A 20,971-nucleotide genomic window follows, 5' to 3' on the forward strand; every position below is an offset into this window, starting at 1 on the left:
TATTAGTAACTTAACCCTTTTGAATTAAAATTATGTACTTATTTATACAGTAAAAATAATATAAAACTAAATTAACATTTTAAAATTATTTTTATGGTTTAAGAGCAATAATACATTAAAAAAATACAATACTAAAGCAGTGATCTTTAAATGTAAAATGATCACAGATAAATATTTGTTAATTATGAAATTAAACTTAAAACCTAAATAGCATAAGTTAAATAATGTTTATACTTTATATAATAAAGCAGATTTTAAACAAAACAAACATATTCAGTGCTATTAATTTAAATCATTAAAAAGTTTGTAATTTTATATTTGTCAATATTGAATTAATATTATTATATAACTTGTAGTAAGAGTTATGTTATTATTACAATGATCGATAATTAAATTATTTTAATAAATCTCAAGTATTATTTTAATTAGAAATATACTTATATTATGTCATAATCAAACTAAACATTTAACTAACTAAAAGTCATATTTTGATTTAAATTGAAAATGAATCATTTCAAAGAATAAAAAATTAATTGTTTACAGATTTGTTTCTTGATATAAAATAACATGTCAAATATCATATATAATATAATATATTTTTTTTTTTTGTTAGTTTAGTTTAAGCAAATAAAGAAATATTAAACTGTAAAATTGACATTGATATAATTTTAAAACTGAAAATTATCACTAATATTAAAAAAGTGCCCTTTTAAAGTAAAAAAATATAATTTTGATTATTTAGTGATTTACCCACATCAGAAAATCACGGTACAATGAATATAAAATTTGTCACACGATATTTCAATCAATTCAACTTTATAGTAACTTCTTTATATTTATTATTTTCGGAGTAAAAGTAAATGATATAAACTAATTAAAAAAACTAAAAATAGCAGGGTATAACTGTAATACATGTTCAAACTAAATATTGAATGTTATCGCTTTGTTAAATATAGCCATTTAATATTTTAGAAATTATCAGTTTTATATTTTATACTGAATTTAGTTATGACATTTTAATATTAGTTAAAATTGTATTAATTAAAAAATATATTATATACATGTAATACCCCATTAAGTGTTGTCAGACATAACCTTGATGTCACATTCTTATATTTTCCAAAAAAAAGTAATTTAATAAAAATAACAAATCATATACAGAAATTTTTAATGCTTCCATAATTGTTTTTCTCTAATTTTAAATAGCAATATTGATCTAAAATTATTGAGCTTTTAAATTTAAAAATATAAACATAATTCATATAAAATATCTAAAAATGTTGTTATTTAATACCATGAATGTACATTAAATTGAGTTTTTTTATATATATATATATTGTTTATATGATTAAATAATTTTTTTTTTTTTTTAGAAATTCTTTTTGTAGAAATGTATATAAACATTTTATCAACAATAAAATTATTTTAATAGTATGCCAACTTATAATGTATTGAACAATACTGTAATGAAATGGATCTACTCAATCAAATGTACACACACATAATCATGCAGTTAAACAATATGCCTTTTTTAACAATATTAAACACATAATAATTAATAAGTAATAATTACCGAACATAGTTAAACGGTGTAAAAATATATGCTCAAAAGAGACAAAAAATATAATAAAAATAATAATAACAAATCAAAATTATTTTGACAAAACAGTTACAATTTATAAGGATAAATCAAGTCATTAAGAATTAAAGTATCAGAAATGATACTGTTAATATTGAAAAAAATAACATACTTTCTGGGAAGTAGTAGGATTTTATAATTGACTGAAAATTTATAATCATTAATCAATAGTATTAAAAATAAAAACAACAGATACAATAATAACATTAATGACTCCTTTGGTGGTCAACTTAATCATAATAAGAGTTTATTGGCAATTATCTTTAATAATATCTTAACTTAATAACTTACATAAAGACTAGTTTAATGGTACTTGATTTTTGGCAACTATAGCTCATCCAAGCCACCTCGCCGTGCACCTAATTTGGTTTTCTCCAGAACTTTGTTTACAAATTCTGTAGTTTGTCCGGCAACTTTTAATCCTAAATAATAAAATAAGAATAATAATATAAAACATTATTAGTTAAGTATATTAATTTGAAGTGTTTCAGTATTAAGTATAGATAGTGGCATAATTATGGGGATAATGTAAGTAATAAATCAACCACCACTAGAAAATTTTATTTTTTATTGAGATAACTTGTTTTTCTTTTATAATATTTATCATTTTAAAACAAAAATTAATTATGAAATTTCCTATAAATTTTAAAATGTGCATTTTCCATTATAGCAAAAAATAATAAATATTACAAAAAAAATATAAGTGTTAATTTTATTCAAAGGTAAGATTTATTAGGGTAGACAACACTTTAAAAACATATTAGGGAATGTAGAAATTAAATATTATAAAAATTCAAATTGTAAAAACTGGTATCATAAAGAAAAATTTAGGCCATAAAAGTCATAGCTACTTCCTAAGTAGAATAGTCTGTTATTAATTAGAATAGTAAACTTTGACTTCTATGAGAACAAATTTTATTTTATTATATATAACTACTTAAGTTGAGTCCAACAAAGCTAAACAATTATTATCTATGTATGTAAAAAAATAAATGAATCATTAACTTTAAGTAACCAAAAATTATTTAGTCTTGGGCATTTTAACCAAAATACCAGCCCAAAAACTTTTTGTGAGAGCGCTTCAGTAAGAGACTAGCCAAAGTGTTCATACACCATTCACCGCATGATTGAGGAATTGGATAGGAGCAATGACTCTGTCAGTTGCATGCACAAGCTAATTACGTTTCCTTGCTATCCACAAAATCTTAATATAAAATAAAAAATTACTTACTAGTAGCATTTTTAGCAATTTTCTCACTGGCATTTGTCAATTCTTGACTTTCTTTAGGAAATGAGTCACTTGTTGTTCTAGAGACTAACATCTGTTTCACTTGAGCTATAGCATTAATCAAACGCTCTAAAAAAATGAATTAAGTTTTAAACATAAATATAATAAATTTCTAAGTGCTTATTATATTGATTTGATAAAAAAAAAAAAAAAAAAAAATAAATTACTGTGTTCGGTTTCTAATCCAAAAAGTTTTATTTTGTTCGCTTCATGTTGAGCTTTTTTCTTTAACCGGCATGCTCTGTAAATACAATTATTATTTTATATTAATCAAACAAGTTATAAGCAATAATCAATCAAATAAGATAAAAAAATCTGCAAAATAAAAAATTTAACATATAAAGTACCTTAATAAAATGTCAACAATTTTAAATATTAAATTGGTAAAATAAACAAATGTGTTTAAAAAAATTCTACGTTATTATAATTTATTAATATAAAATATAAGTTTTAAGACTATTATATAAAGACTAGAATATCATAATATTATCATATCTACTCAAGTTTAGTGATATAATACAAAATAATGATGTCATCCAAAGACAGAGCCACTGTAGATTATTAATTTAATTGTTCGGTTTTAAGAATTAAGATAACATACATTTTATCCACAGAATTATTATTTTAAAATAAGAAAGATTTTTTAACACTCAATCATTAAAATTTAAGACAATCACATACAGTTACAATCTTGACTGAGTATGTTCAAAATTAGTATGAATAAGCTTTCTATTTAATAAAATAAAATAATTAGCTATTTAATATTATTTAAAATTGGAAAATTACATGTTTTATTAATAAAACCCAAAAATCTAAAATCACCTAGGGTTTTTGTAAAATTTTAGGGTGGGTTTAAATGAGTTTTGTTTTTAAAAACAAACTAATTATACCCAAAGTAAAACCCATAAAAAAAGTTATTAATTTATTAATTATTAAACTTAAATTTTAGAATATTCATTACAAAATAATCGAATATATAAATATCTACCGTGACTTTATTTAATACTTTATAACGCATAAATTTTAGAGACTTTTTAAAAATATTATGGTATAACTTAAACTTAATTCCAAAAAGTTTAATTCTTTATTCTAAATAAGTTAATTAGATCATTTTATATGTTTAGAATATAGGTGAATTATAATTTATAATTAAGTACAGTACAATATACTTCATCATTTAAAATATATTATTTTTAAAGTGGCAATTGCCTGTTTGTTTTTATTTTTACCTTCAATAACGAAAAAACATTTATTTAAAATTAAAAATAATAGAATGGGCTTAGCCAACCCTGTTTAAAAACTTATTTTAAACATAAAATGTACCTGGATGCTAATTTGTTCTTTTCTTTACGTGTATTTGGTCTAACATTAAATGGCAACTCACTGACTGGTGTCATTTCAGTTATACTTCTATTCAGTTTATCCAATTCTCTACCAATTGACTGTAATTTTTTAGGATTTGGTGTTAAATCATTACCATCTCCCTTTCTTGCTTTACCACTAAAACAATTTAATTATTCCTTATATTTTATTTAATTCATAAACAAATAATTGCAATTTACCTATGCTTAATTCCTTGTATTGAGCAATTCGGACTAAATACTGGATCAGTAACCTCATTTAAGCAATGTGGATCTTCTAGCTTACATTTTAAAACTAATCGTTGACCTTTAGGACCCTTAGACTGAACATTGTACTGCCAAAAAAATCTATCTTTATGTGAAGATGATTTAGCAGACGTGCCACCACAATCGCTATCCCCGCCTGAATCTATAAATTTAAAAATAATAATGGTAGAATATTGTACTTTTAAGTATCATTATTTATTGAAATCTAACCATTATCAGATGAATAATCTTCTTCTTGTTCTGTGTCATCATCGGAATCATCAATGGCTTCATCTAAAGAAAAATCGTAAGCTTCTGGACTTAACACACCTCCTTAAATAAATTAAGATCAATATTTTTATAATTGTTTCACTAAAGTGTATTTTAAACCAACCAGTTGAAAGCGAGGAAGTAGATCCCGCTTCTACTAATGATCCAGTGGATAATAAATGCTGTCGAGGTTCTCTACGCTGCCATATTTGTTCAAGTCCAAGATGAGTAGGTGCTGAAGATGAAAGATTTCCTCTTGATCTGCTAGCCAACATAAATCCTGATCCTGGAACACTAGTTCCAAATATAGGAGGAGATAAACACTTCTGTGATTTTGTTTCTTTTTTCAAGAGTTCTTGTAATGTTATTGAATTTGTTGGACCAGGAGAAAGTGATGAACGTGAACTGCAACTATTCGGTGAAAGTTGAAAGCCAGACTTTGAAGAACTTGGTCGGTTAACAGGGCTAGTATTAACAACATGATCTATCAAGTATGAACTCATTAATGGAACAGAGTCAGGTATTTCAGATTTTACTGAATCAGGTGGTAATAATAGATCATCAAAATTGAGGTCTTCTAATAAAGATTCACCGCCATTGGCATTTAATTCTGCTAATGTTGGTCCATGAAGCAAATCGGATTGATCTACCTGCATCAGTAAAATTACTATTAATATGTATTTAAAAATATTCTAACATAATTTAGAAAATGAATATATCTTTAAATAAGAGCTCAGATCAACTAAAAATTCAATTTTAAACTTAACACTAAGCAAGACTTAAAAGAAGTTAATTATCGAATAATACTTATAGAAGTCTGATTGAGTATTAATAGTAATAAAAACAAAACTGTTTAATATTAAATTAAGTTTAAAAACAATCGATAGATACTTGATAATTTACAAGTACATAATTTATAAGGATAAATTACCAGATATAATATCTTAGTTCTATCCAAAGGACGATCCCCATTACTGCACAAATAATAAAAAAAAAACACTCAACAAAACCACACATAGATTTTGATATACCTATTAAAGCGTGGTGGTGCAAATACAGCGGCGTAGCTAAGGAAGAGGGTGGCATGGGTATGCGAAATTTTTTATTAGCAATGTTTTAATCATGATTAACGCTTAAATAGGTAATAAATACAAAGATTTAATTTAGCCCCCCCCTCTTAGATTGAACTCCAGCTACGCAACTGTCCAAATATGTTAACTAATTTTAAATTTTATTGAAATTTTATTATAATTAGTTCTAATATCACTATCGAATATTTTCGTGAAACATGTTTAAATAAAATTACAAATTTAACACTATTTAATAATTATTAAATAATTTTTTTTTAATATGAACAATTAGTTATAATTTGAAAGAATATTTAATACAAATAATTGATTATAATTTGAAAAAATTAATCAGTTTAATTAATATGTCAATTAAATTAAATAAACATAAGCTACGAGATTTAATAAATTTGTGCAATAATGGAAAGTGTTTTATATGAAATACTCAGATACCGAAAAAAAAAATATAAAAAAGTATTGCCAAATATTATGGAAATAAGAATCATTGTGTATGATTTTTAGATTATCGGTTAATTTCATCAATCTTAAATTGAATTAGTCAATAAAAAATATAAATAAACTAAACAAGCATCATTAATGATGGAAAATGTTTATTGATATTTTAAATATTTTTACTAATTTAATTTAAAATTGATTATATACTTTTTTCTAATATTTTAATATTTACCTAGTATTTTAATAAATATAGTTGGGCAGAGGCTGATGTAAGTAATAACACATTTTACTAAAAATCCCAGTTAGCCATGTGATATTTTGCACATACCACAATTTAACTTCAATGCAAGGCATCAGATAAGAAGTCCTACTGTGTCATACTTGGACTTCATTAATAATGTATGTATATTTAAATTGCATACCATATTTTTGATTACAAATGTGGTCTACTATAAGTAAGTTAATTATAAAAGAATCAACTTGGAGTGGTATAACCAAATTCATAAGTACACATGAGTACATTTTATCCTTCTTTATGTAACTTTTTTCCTCTGTAAAACATATAGCTGAATAATAGAATGAATCAGTATATAATTTGTATTTTAATAATTGAAATGAATATAATCATTCAAAAAATATAAATAGTATACAATATGATAGGCAATAAGTGATCAACAGACATAGAAATATAGAATATCATTAAAATATAATAATTGTTGGTTAATGTGCTATCTAAACAATTAACATGAATTTATCCAAACAATTAGTAATAATTAAGGCTCAAATTTCAATTTATCAACATTTTATTTATTATAACTATTATAACTTGCCACAATGCTTTATTATACAATAAAAAGTTTCAGACAGAACCTTTTTTTTACTAATTTATACTTATAATATTTACTTATTTCTCAGAATATGAAAAAAAAAAACAAAAATAATTTTAGTATTATAAAATATTATACACCGAGTAATCTGATTTAAAAATAACATGAACCTCGAATATATAGATATTCTCATGATTACTGGTGAATTACAACCAGATTTTAAATTTAATGATTCAACATGGTTAAACTTATTTAAAAAAAATAATAAGTTTATTAAAATAGATACTTGTGTTTAGGTATTAATACTATGAATAAATGTATTGATTTTTAGAACATTAAAATTTGAGCTGTTATTATAACTAATTAAATGGTATATATATCTATACTTAAAAATAATTATCTTATAAATTCATTAAAATATTAAGTTGGGTTATTTTATCTCAAGATAAATCATTAATATAGGTATATTTTGTGTTAATTTTTAATTATATAACTAGTTATTATTATAGTCAACTGAATAATTAATTGAAAAAAAAATATGAGAGATATAGTCCTTTTAAAAACTCACAAATATTGAATATAGTATAAATAGTAGTTATTAAATATTTTTAATTGTTAAGTAACCCAATTTTAAATACTTTAAAAGTATGAATTACATAACACTTATAAGATTTTGCATACATGTTAAAATAAAAATGCTTTAACAATTGTTAAATTTTTAAATGTCCTCTCAAATTAAAGAATGAAAAATACAGTTATAAAAAAAAAACAAATATCAACTACCTGTCTAATCAAATTTACCAATGTAATGAAACAGTTTAAAAGTTGTATAAAGGCTTGCTCATAACTATTTTAGGAAGAAAAAGAAATCAGTTCTATAAAAAAACATTTTGAATGCACGTTCAAGTAAAAATAATACTTTTCTTTAGTTGAAACAAAGTTTGATATTTACAATATGTAATATTAGTAATGTTGTTATAAGGTGTAAATACCTTATACAATAAAGGAATTAGATTTTTAAATTTGTTTAAATGATGGGAAAGGAGTCACCCGAAAAAAGGATAGATAAACCAATAATTTTAATTTAAAAGAAGATAGTTTATGTCAAGATAAAATTAAAAATTAACAATAAATAATAATTGTCTTACCTGAAAAATGTCTTCATCCATTTTTATGAAAGACATTTCATCAGATCTTCCTATCCATCCAGTATCATTAGTGAAAAAATTTTGATCAGCATTATTGACTACCATAGGATCTTGAATAAGATCATTTGTTGTATCAAACAATTCAAATCCATAATCTTGTAATGAATTAAGATCTCCATTCTTCCTTATTGGTATAGGTACCCCTAATGATGAACCTTCTGTAGGATAATCAGCTTTTAATACACGTTTAGTTTCCATTGTGCCGAAAAAGTTTGTATACTCTTTGTTATTCATTTTATCTTCTTATGTAATATATACAAGTGATTTATTTTCAAAAATTAAAAATCCACTTTTTACTTATTTAAGCATTAAAGAAATTAAGTAATAGAATTCTTATTTTTTTCTCAATTTTTATTTGTCTGAAAAAAGAAAAAGAAAATATTATATTAAAACTAGTATCAAGAAAATCACAACAAAAAATGTATTATTTAAACATTTTAAAGTTTAAGTAGTCGTCTCAATATGCTTAAATACCATAATCATGATTAAAACTAGTTTTTTTTTTTATAACTTGACATTCTTATTCCAACCCTTAGTTATAAAATGGGTATATTACATTTTGAAACAACAAGTTTTGTTAAGATTTTATAAAATTAAATAAATCTATGTTATATATATATATTATTACAAACAAGACATCAAAGGTACTTGTTTGTTATAGCCCAACCACTTGGGTTTGTTATCTCCTCGCAATCCATAACAATAAAATGAATACAAAATAATGAGTTTATTTATTGATTTTTATAAATCTAATTATTCTAATAATAAATTACAAGACCCCTTCGTTGACATCATCATCTTGATTCCTTTTAAAACATTTTGTGGCCATTTTCACATGTATTTGTCATTTTAATAATATTTTTGGATTAGAGAAATTGAATTTATATAGGGCACTTGTGTTAACAAATCCTTAAAATTCATTTTAATGATAATATATGAAACATGAACAAATATGTTTTGTGAAGTATATCGGTATGAATGAAATTGTAGAGTAGTATATTAGTGGAAAAGTATTATAATATTAATGTGGAAACTAAAATAAAATTTCCAAATTTTATAGAATTAGCCGAAATTTGAAAAATCATCACATAACTCTTTTAAGTTGTTTAAATTGAACAGTGAATAAACAATTTATTTATATAAGTAAATACACTTATAATTAAGCAATCAGATGTTTTATTTGTTCATTAATTTAAAAATATTTATATAAAAACTTAATGTTCACTTAACCACAATATAATGCAACAGGTACTGCACAGTCTGCAGATGAGGACAATATTTTTAATAATTATTGTAGGCAAGTGTAGACCTACACAATATTGATGATTAAAAAATGAATCATGAATACCTATTTTCGTTCACAACAGATACAAAGTAATAAAATATTTAAGTGTGTATGTAATAAACATAACATTTTCAATTTCTATAAATATTTTGATTAGGTGTCATAAATTAAAGAAAAATGACACAGCTCGTATTGATTTAAGTGACATGTAATTAGATAAGTATATATTATTTATATTATACATACTAATAATGTTGAAAAAATAAATCATAAAATTATGATTAAATCGGTACCTAATTATTATTATTATTAGATATTTCAATAAATACCAGCATGCATCATAATAAGGTTATAGTTCGCGTATACAACTGTTGTCTACTAGTCTGTTGGTATTCACACATAGTGCATACCTCGCGGCGTAAAAATAAATAAATAATAATGTATTACTATAGTATAAAACACATTGTCGTTAACAATTGAACAGCTGTTTATAATTTATTCACCGCTGTCCACGACAGTGCATTAGAACACGAAATAACGTAGTACAACCTACTCTATACACAACGATCGGGAAGACAGAAAAAAGGATTAATATCAATCAATGTATACTTTGTGTAGCGTTCGGGCGAAAAACTTCGTTGCACGTATAAGTACTGTCCGTTGTCCCGGGGGTTATTACTACGTCTACGTTATAGGTATGTCGTCGGGGTAAATATGGGGTGGTGTACGTACCGAATAATATCGCGGAGTCTGCACCTACCTTGTAGGGTTCGGTTGGTCCTGCGTTCGCAAAAAAAATTAGCATAGCGAGCACCGCGCAACAAGTCGAGCAGGCGAAAATTATCGCCAATCATAGCGGACCGTTTCGCGCACACGGGTCCCGTCGACGTGCACGACCGCACCGCTACCACCCCGCCGACCGAAGCTCGTAAATAACCCACAGGTCGCGCGCGATTAATAAATTTTCGACAGCAGAGTCCGCGCCGAAAGAGTCGAAAGGCTATCCGATTTAAAGTTTAAATCAAACAAGGCACACACGCACACGCACACACACACACACACACACACAGACACGCGTGAAGTGCGCGCGCACTTACAGCAGCTCGGCAAACATGCACACACGTAAATACCAATACGGACACGGTGATAAACAAAAGTAGTTTACACAATTATTACTATTATAATTTATAAACATGAAATATGTATATACAAGCGCACATAATAAACGCAAGCACGCGCGCGCGTACGTGTATTTACATGTTTTACATTAGCATTTAGGCCACGCCACGGGCTCTCGGACATGACGCGTGCGTGTGCGTGCGCGAGTCGGGGCTATTGGGGGGTTATCAAGGACACGCGATTATGATAAGAGGCCACGAGGATGGATAATGATTATTGCACTACTGCAACACTACAGGCACAGTGTACAATGGTATTATATATTCTTTGTTTATATTTACCTTTTGTCGACGGGCAACGGACGACCGCGTCCAGCAGCAGCGGAACCGCAACGGCGGCAGTGGCGACGACGGCGCACGGCGCTCTAAGCGGTAGTGGGTACTCCTTTAGCGACGGCAATGACGATTCGACGCGATGACGACGACAGGCGGACGACAAAGAAACGCGCGCGGCCATGACTTTCGACGGCGCGACGTTGGCGAGCAGGTGGGCCCCCCCGCGGAATTTTTATCCGAATTCGGTATAGCACGGTTTCCCAGGGAGTCGCGTTTACGGGCACTGCGTTCGGGACGAAACACAAAAAAGGTACACACCGCGTGTCGACGACGAGCGCACAACACAACTCTCGATTAATAATAATATTTATAATTGTTCGCGGCGATGCACACTTGTTGGGCACGGAGTCTCGGATCGATGAAAACCGTTCGCGGCGACGGTCACTGTATTACTGTAATACTGTATTAATAATAGTAGTGTATTACTCAATTAGTAACAACTATAATATAATATTAACGATTAACGGTGGAAAACAAAACAAAAATATCACGCGATTGACAACGATACTATTTTTTATTGTTGTTGTTATTATTACAACGGTCTTGAGCGCGCGGGCAGAAGATTACGACGATAATAAATGTTCGTGGCGTGCGCGAGAAACCCGTTGGCCCGTGTTTACATGCATCTACAGTGCACAGTAACTAGCGCCGCATTGGCCGTGAGACGAAAGCAAAAATAATAATATTGATGATGTTAGGCCACCATAGTTTAATGTATAATTATAGTGCTTATGTGTACTGTGTGGGAAGGGAGAAACGGTTTGAAAAAAATAATAATAAACAAACATCTTGTTGGTATTTTTCGGACAAATGAAATCAAAGGTCACATGACGAAAACTCGATCGATGGTGCCTCACTTGTTTACATATAACGCCCAGCCAATGGCGAGCTTTGTCTCGGTCCTCCCCTCCACAACTATTGGTGCGGAATGTTTTCGATTTCCGAACCGATCGACGGCCAAACCGCATGGACTCATGGCATGCCTTAAAATATTGTAATTTCTACGACTTTGTCTGACAAGTGGGTCGCGGACTTGCGGGGGATTACGGGTTTTTTTCTAATCGTTTACTGCGTCCCGGACGTCGCGAGTTTTTTTAACGCAAACTACGATTTATTTTCTAATTTTTACTGTAATAACTATCGTTGCCAACCGTATCATAATATATTATAACCATTTAGTTTGTGATATGTGTTTCGTACAGAAGATTTGCAGTATGATATTGCACAAGAAAAATATACGATCTGATATTAAATTTTTTATTTTACAGATAAAGCTTTTATGATAAAATAAGCAGACCGTAGCAAGCTGAGCATAGGTAATTTATATCCACAAATGTATATAATTATCGTAGAAATAATACATAAATTCGCAACCCCTATACCAAAGAATTCCCAACTTAATAGTGCCAATATAGTTAGAAAGATAACTGTAATACCTGTGCCCTGTGCAAATTACGTATCTTTTGACTTTTTCCAACAAAACAATGTCGTTTTTGCTTGGATGATTTTATCATTATATTATGTCAGCGATATTTATTTATATATAACATGGTTATACAGTTATATTATTTAAGTCCAGGCGCGGGTCTAGAAATCTTAAATGGGGAACAAATTTAAAAAAAAAAATTACAATTGTAATAATAATTATAATATAATATGATAGTTTAATGTATAAATATATTTTGTCATGGATAAGATTTGATAACTATATTAATAATTTTGTTTATATTTTAAATTTTTGGATTTTACGATTTATGAACCATTTATACACGAATCAATAAAGAAGGGACTAAAGTCTTTACACCCCCCCCCCCACACACACCATTAGGTATCCGCACAATCATATCATAATCTATGATAGAATCTTATTGATTTTGTAAGTAGTTAGATAAAATAGAAACAGAGCCTTATCACCCACCGCTTATAGTTAGAGAGATTCTTATAAAAGCGTGGGTGGGGAGACATCATGAAGTATAACATAATATAACTCAAATTTAAAATTAGCTTATCTGTTGTTATATTATACCATTCATACCAGTTTCGTGGTATATTTTTTATGGTATCAACGGAATGAATGTAACATTAAAGATAATAAAAAATTGTATTAATTTTTTACATCTGTAATTATCACATTATTTAGCAACGATTTTAACAATGCTTATCACGCGTGAATTTAGTGATAAGCATTTAAGAATTGAGACCTATTATTTGCAATAATTCCATTGTTTAGTTTTACTCGTGGACTACATCTTAGATTCTTAAACCTAGCTTGGACTAAGCTATTCTTAAATGCTTATCGCTAAATTGCTTAGTCTATGGTTTTACTCACGATCACAATTAAAGATGTCTTTATTCATGGTTTTACTTTTTATTACATAACCGTTAACCCTAAATAGATCCATATTCCATATTGTTAACCCCTTAAACAAACGATAAAAACTGTCCAATTATCTCTCAAAAAAGTCCACGACCTCAAACGTAGTTGACAATAATGACAATAAATTAAGCTTATATTTTGCAATGGTCCTATTCGTTCTTATATTATTGATGTTTAGCTCACAATATTGAGTGTACTGTACGTGGATATAAATATTAAACTAAATTACTCTTAATTACGGCTATAGGTAAACTGGTTGCGTAATGAGCACGATTGTATACATGTATCTTAAATCGTGTTAAATAGTCTACTGCACGTCAGCCTATATTATCCTATACCTACCTCGCAATGTTTGGTAGTGACCGTATGACTTGTATGAGACACGGACTAATAAGATATAATACTACATATTATCCATTATAGGTATATCTCCCGATCATTGAATGAAAGTTTAAAAAAAAGTTAAGTTTCTTACCTAAAATTTGAAAAATTGTAGAGTTGCCACCACTGGTAACTGGTAAGCGTCCCTCATAAATGTGAAGTAGAATTGCATAGTGTATACAAAACATTGTTAATATTAAAGTACAGCAAGCAGGTCTTTAAGACATTATTTTCAGACTTTCAGTCATATTCGTGAATCATAAGGAACCTAGATGGCGCCAATACATAATTTTTGTTATAAATCACAGTAAGAAACTAAGAACCGTGGTTGTAAATAACATATGATCTTTCAATTGACTATTGAGATTAGAGTATGATCACAAAATAGATGAATTTCTTTTACCTATCAGACTTTTTTTTGGTATTCGTCTCAAAAACAATTATTCAACTATTTCAACTATCTTATTAAAGCAGGTGTCCCAAAAGGAAGTCACTCAAAAATAGAAATAAATCAAACCAAGTCCACTTATATAACTTTTACATTGCTTAATTCTATCAATCTATCTATCATATTCAATAGCAAACGAACTCAAATACCTACTGAAGTACTTAGGGCTAACATTTGATAAACGTCTTCCGTGAAGCTCGTATAGTCGCATCTAAAACAAAAATGAGAAGATAAAAATTTTAGACTGCACCTCCTAACTCCTAAGATCCCTCTTAAAATCAAAACACTATCCTGAATGAATAAACTTTACAATTTACAAGTTGATAAACCATCTGGTTTGGCTCTATGGCATATTTAACTATGGGGAGTTGCAAATCCGTCCAAGACTATAAAACCCTTCAAGTATTTCAGTCAATAAGCATACATCGCCTAATTAGGTTCACCTCTTCATAATATGTTATATGTAACTAACAAAAACTTTCATAAAGTCTTGAAATTACCAACTGTTAACGATCTAGTTAAATTCTATTGGTCCAAAATGTTTTAAAAATTAAATTTTTACTCCAATTCCTTAGATAAAAAATTATCGATTGCTTCACATTCCGAGAAAGTTAAAATGCAATCAGTCAGGGACCTATTCAACGTATACAATCTATAATATTCTTGTCAAAAGATACTGCTTAAACTAGAATCCTTTTTGTACTTAATATTAAGATTAAAACGCCATTTGTGAAATTTAGACTTACTCAATTACCCGTTATTATACCAATATACAATATTGTTTTATAATTATGGTTGTATATACAAATATAATTAGAGGTAGGTAATTAAAAAAAAAAAATTACTAGTATTTGTAATAGCGACTTATTCAATTTTATATTTGTTAAACATTTAATCTCAAGTAATATTATTAGATATTATGGCTATCTAGGGATTGAGAGGGGCAACACATAGTTTGTGACTAGTGGCCACGAATTAAGATATATCTTTATTCGTGCTAGTGGCTATTGGATAATTTTATATTTCCCTCCAAGACAAAAACGTAAATACGTTTCTGGTAACCACGCATTCAAAAGTTAGATTTATTCTGTGGGTATACTGCAATCGGGATTTATTCATAGAAATGTGTTATCTTCATTTAACGAATATAAAATATAGCAAATTTGAATTCAGCGGATTCAAATGTATGCTGTTAGCTTTAATCTTATAATCAATAATTATCAAACTTAAAAGTAATAATATTATCTAGGGACCTAGGGGCTAGGGCATCTCATAGGCTTTTATTAACAAATAGTTTTTAATTTTAATATTTTTAAAGTGAGTAATGAGCATTTTAAAATTAATATCTTACATAACTATAACTCTCAAATTAAATATAAAAAAACTACGAAATGTCTTAGATAATGTTATTGCCTTTAAGTTTGATTGTATGTCAAATCAAATGGCTCTAATATTAATGCCAACAGCATCTCTGATCTCCGTTCAGAATCGTTTTTCGTATAGTCATGGGTCTTCATCTGTTGCGAATCTATGATTTTTTGGTGATGGGGAGGGGGTAGAGGGAAATTTTTTTCATATTATTATATAATTTATTTATCATATAGAATTTTGTAAACATAATATTTAAGATTAAATGTTAGGTATATGTTGTACTGGTACGGTGTTTTGTGTTTACGAGTTGTGTAAATGTAAATGTGTGTGTAAGTACTATATGTACCTAGTAAATAATACTTTTTTAATTTTAATAATCAATAAATATATTTAACATTTTTAAAATTTGTTCTTTTTTTCCTTGGTCTTTTTTACCGATTACCTTTACAAATATAACAGTAAAAAAAGGGAGGAGGCTCCTCGACCACCTTCTTAAATTCGCTAAAGGTTTTCACAAAAACAAGGGTCAAGAATCATAATGATTTAACACCATAGGCCAGTGGTTTTCAAACTTTTATTATACACGGCATACCGTATACTTCAAAAAATTTTCACGGCACACTTACTTTTTTTTTAGATGAACAAAATTGTTTTGAATTAATTATAATTATATATACATTTAATAAGAAATATGTAATTGATGGGCTTACAAATATTTTAAATTCTTGGACGAATAGTTAACACATACCCGCATTTTCTTATATCACAACTCAATGCAATCGATAATTTATGGAAAAACCGCGGCACACTTAGTGGATACTCGCGGCACCTAATGAAAACCACTGCCATAGGCCATTGGTTATTAATTAATAATTAATATTATAATTACTGAAATGTCCAGTGGCGTTTATAGGTGGGTAGGGGTTCAAACCCTCCTTGAAATGTATGGTCGGTACGGGCATTGATTTTGATTGTATAATTAATTAGAATTTAAGAATATAAATTTAACCCCTCCTGAAATTAATTTCTATATACGCCGCTGAAAACATCTGAAACATTGTTTACTGTCTAGTAATCTAGTACTATAATATTTTTACTATTCCTTCAAACTTTTATTAAAGCTAATATTGTTATTGTTATCATGTCGATACTTGATATCATATTTACTATTTACACACGTGTTGTGTTGTGGATAACACCTACCTAACCTATGGGTATAGATTCCTTTATCTATGACTAACAAGTTACTATACTGTTACTAGTAACTACTGACTACTGACTTAGTACCTACCGGTAAAAAACGTGTACTTGTAAAATCGTCTCTTCGAAGGCCAAAATGGATACCGACGACAAAGGATACATAATTACTTATGACCCAGTAAAAGTAAGTAAATTTCACATTATACTAAAATGATTATCGGTACATTTATATTGATAATCAATCGCCTAGTTCTTATGTGGTGTAGCTGTGTCGACAATGTTTTAAGTAGTTATTTATTTAATCCCTTCATGATATTACTATATTAACTATTAAGTCATATTAAAACTATGTCTAAATTGATCTTAGGGTTCAAAATAAATTTCTGGTGAGGGGGTTTAAAAATATAACAAAAAAAGCATAGACAAATAGCTAAAAAGTGAAAAAAATGTATTTTTTTTAAATGAATATTTATTTATTAAATATCAATAAATTCTACTAGCATCATGATATTACGAGAGTAAAGTGCAATTTATTATACTAAGTGTGAAAGTGTGATGAAATAAAATTGTTATATTTTTTATTGTATTGGGTAGGGAAAATAGTTTATAGTTTAATACTAATTTCACTGTTTATTTCTTAATAAGTAATTACTAATTAACTTTTATTAATCATATTATTTTACTTTGATTTTTTGTACTTTTATATATGGCCTTTTTTTTAACATTTTCACCCTACATCATAAGTGAATACAATAACGCAATACTGTTGTATAAATAATATCAAACTAATGTAGTATATGTATTCACTGATATTTTTTAAGTAGATACATTTAGAAGAATGAAATTAATTACTATTTGTCTATATTCAAATTTAATATTAAACACATTTATCCACGTCTGTAAATTTTATTATATTAAAATGTAATTTATTATTAAATTATAACATTTATTTTAGGGTAAGTGTCTTGTTGCAACCAAACACTTTAAAGAAGATGATTTAATTTTTACTGAAGAACCATTTGTATCCTGTCAATTTTCTTGGAATAGTGTTTATGGATATCGTGCTTGCAATCATTGTCTTTGGTAAATATTACCATTTTATTATTTTCTTATATATATTGTATTATTGTTTTTTTAAAATGTATTATAAGTTATAAAACTATTTTATCTGGTGGTGATATTTTACCTTTTTAAAAAATAAAGTTTCCTGATAAAGACATTTTGTTTCTATTATAATATTTATAATATAATATATTATTAGCCCTTTAGAAACTACTTCAGAAAATATTACCAGATTAACAAATGCAGCAATTACAAAAATCCCTTTTGAAGAATATTGTCCCATAAAAGATAAAATACAAAATTATGTACAGTGTCAATCTTGTAAAGTGAGTATTGCTGTGTTCATTATTATTTTAAAATTATATCAGTGTTATATTAATTGATCTTATTTATTATACAATTATATAAACTGCTAACTATTTAACCATATAATAGACAAATATAAAAAATACAAGCTTATAATATTTGAATGATAGGTTTGGTATTGCAGTTCTACATGTTTGGAAACTGCATATAATCGTTATCACCAACTTCTTTGCAGACCAGACAGCAGTGATCCATTACATTGTTTGGAAGAATTATGGAGGTATATTTATTATTTACAGATTTTTGTACATGTGTAAATTATCTCAATCTTACAAAAAAGGATATAAATATTCTTATTAGGTTTAATAAACATATTAATTAAATATAATTTAAAGTATGACACAAATTTGTAAAATTAATAAAGCCATACTAATAATACATTTGTTTAATATACACATAATACTACATTTTTTTTTTGTTTATTATTATGTACAGGACAATGCATTATCCACCTGAAAGCCACAACATCATGCTATTGTGCCGTTTGTTGGCAACAATTGAATTATCTGCTTCACCACAACAGGCTAATCAAACAGTTTCTAATGTAAATCAATACTCTACAATTTATTCTAAGTTTTAACTATAATTATTAGATGTTTTTGTTATATAGTTTTGTCATCGGACTGAAAATGAAAATGAACATTTAGTACATAAAATGCTTGGAGAAAAGTTTGTTGAGCAAATCGAACAACTTCGTTTTGGTGTTCTTAAGTCCATACCAGTTAGAGAATCCAGTCAAGTAAAAATAAAATAATACTTGACTAATTAATCAGTTTATTCTAAAATAAATTATTTATAGTGGCTAACACCAACTGGCTTTAAATCATTATTGGCATTGATTGGAACAAATGGACAAGGTGTGGGTACAAGTGTTTTTCACCAATGGACAAATAATTGTAAAAAACATCTTTCTTCCAATCAATTGGAATTATTTGAACAATTTATAGACAACACTTATGAAGCAATGGAACAAGGTTATATTTTTCTAATTAAAAATAGTTGTTGCACAATAATTAGAGTCTACTTATAGCTAGTGTTTTATAGCTTCTATATATATTTTATCCAGAAATATTATGTTCTAATATTCATAGGTGTTGTTATGACTGAGTTGGGATTTAGGGGGTATTAACCTTCTAATATTTTTTATTGTTTATATAAAAAGAATATATACTTGTAAACATTACTCAAAATGGAAAATTTTATGAACTAGAACACTCATCAAATTAATATGTTATATGAGAGTAACCCATAATATAATGCTTTATTATTTTTTTTTCAACATAGTCATCTTTTACAATCAAAATTATTAAATATACATAGATATAGATAGTTCTCAGAATATGTTATTCATAGTGACTGCGGTCACTGGTTTAATTTTTACATGGGTACTTGTATTGTCAGACATTTAATTTCTATAAAAAGAATTATTAATAATTTTAATCCTCTTGATTGTGATACTATTGAAAACGTCTTACCAAACAACAATTTTCTGGTGCGTTGTGGTCCATTTCGCACTGCTTATAAAAAGAAAAGAAAATCAGCTTGTCATTATACAACAAAGCATTAATAATTAAATTATGTTTTGGCGATTAATAGACAAATGAAAAATTGAATTTACATTTACACTCTACTCAAAACTAACATACTAGGATTTACAAGTAACTTAAAATTTGAAACTTATAAAAGTATACCTCAATTAAAATAAAATAAAATAATTAAATGTAAATATGTTAAATGACGTTTTTTTTTTATTAAAATTGTGATTATGTGCTACAATTTGCCTAAATATTTAAATAAATAGTTACTACCAGTGCCAGTGGATTGTGGGCATTTGCACCAGAAGTCTTGATAGGAGAACTTCAAATTACCAAATTTTCTTTAGATGTACATAAGCATGTATGAGGAGGGGGCTGAATTATGACAGTTATTTTGCTCTGGATAAAAATATATTTGATCCGGTATAGATCACTACCATTAAAATATATTTAGCATTTGTATCCATAAATACTTTGCCAGGTTTACAGTTATTTAATTATGTATGGTTTTTGTTTTAAAAAGTTGTTGGAGTGGATTTTTTGGATAATGAAGGTTCCGCTTTATTTCAAGAACATAGTTCAATCAATCATAGCTGTTTTCCAAACGCAGCAAGTGTTTTTGATGGTAACCATGTTTTGAGATTGGTTGCCATTAGAATGATAGAACCCGGTGATGAAATAAACACTAGCTATATTGCTCCGTGCGAATTAGACCACAGCAGACATACTAGACAAAAATATTTACAGTATGTTTATCATATTATTATATTAACTTTGCAATTTAATGACTTTTTATTTGTTTTTATTCAGAGAAAATTATGTATTTACTTGTCGGTGTATTAAATGCGAGGAACAAATTAATGAACCAGACGTTACAAGTGATGATGATTCAGAAATGGAAGATGATTATAGTACCTGAATAGTTGTTTAAAATTTATTACTTCAAAATAAAATGTCATTAAAATAATTATCTTTTTCTTTAAGTTTTTAAAATATTAAATTATTTAGATTATCTAGGACCTAGATTCTAGGTCATAATATAGAAAATCCTAAATAATACTTTTTTCATT

General features: G+C 27.4%; 2 protein-coding genes across 2 annotated transcripts; one reads left to right on the forward strand and one right to left on the reverse strand.

The window, feature by feature from the left end:
• Window positions 1-1,361: 1,361 nt before the first annotated feature.
• On the reverse strand, window positions 1,362-8,721 carry LOC113558611 (protein CREBRF homolog). Its single transcript, XM_026964106.1, is given in 9 exon segments — window positions 1,362-2,008; window positions 2,011-2,061; window positions 2,871-2,996; window positions 3,095-3,168; window positions 4,251-4,427; window positions 4,490-4,697; window positions 4,766-4,867; window positions 4,929-5,454; window positions 8,303-8,721. Coding segments are annotated over 9 exon segments (1,593 nt in total). The 5' UTR covers window positions 8,597-8,721; the 3' UTR covers window positions 1,362-1,973.
• A 3,697-nt stretch (window positions 8,722-12,418) lies between these two features.
• Window positions 12,419-20,871, forward strand: LOC113558612 (SET and MYND domain-containing protein 5). The gene is made up of 10 exons (XM_026964107.1): window positions 12,419-12,477; window positions 17,001-17,122; window positions 17,894-18,021; window positions 18,200-18,326; window positions 18,477-18,586; window positions 18,802-18,910; window positions 18,977-19,105; window positions 19,166-19,340; window positions 20,425-20,647; window positions 20,712-20,871. The coding sequence occupies exons 2-10, from the start codon at window positions 17,075-17,077 to the stop codon at window positions 20,818-20,820; spliced, it is 1,158 nt and encodes a 385-aa protein (XP_026819908.1). The 5' UTR covers window positions 12,419-12,477; window positions 17,001-17,074; the 3' UTR covers window positions 20,821-20,871.
• The last annotated feature ends 100 nt before the right edge of the window (window positions 20,872-20,971 follow it).

This window comes from Rhopalosiphum maidis, chromosome 4 (assembly GCF_003676215.2).
Source record: "Rhopalosiphum maidis isolate BTI-1 chromosome 4, ASM367621v3, whole genome shotgun sequence".
Classification (NCBI taxonomy): Eukaryota; Metazoa; Arthropoda; class Insecta; order Hemiptera; family Aphididae; genus Rhopalosiphum; species Rhopalosiphum maidis.

Excerpts from the sequence above, each read along its gene's own strand:
- LOC113558612 (XM_026964107.1), top strand. The coding sequence starts at position 17,075 with ATGGATACCGACGACAAAGGATACATAATTACTTATGACCCAGTAAAA. Across the intron at positions 18,022-18,199 it reads GCTTGCAATCATTGTCTTTG|CCCTTTAGAAACTACTTCAG; the intron begins GTAAATATTACC and ends ATATATTATTAG. Across the intron at positions 18,587-18,801 it reads TGTTTGGAAGAATTATGGAG|GACAATGCATTATCCACCTG; the intron begins GTATATTTATTA and ends TATTATGTACAG.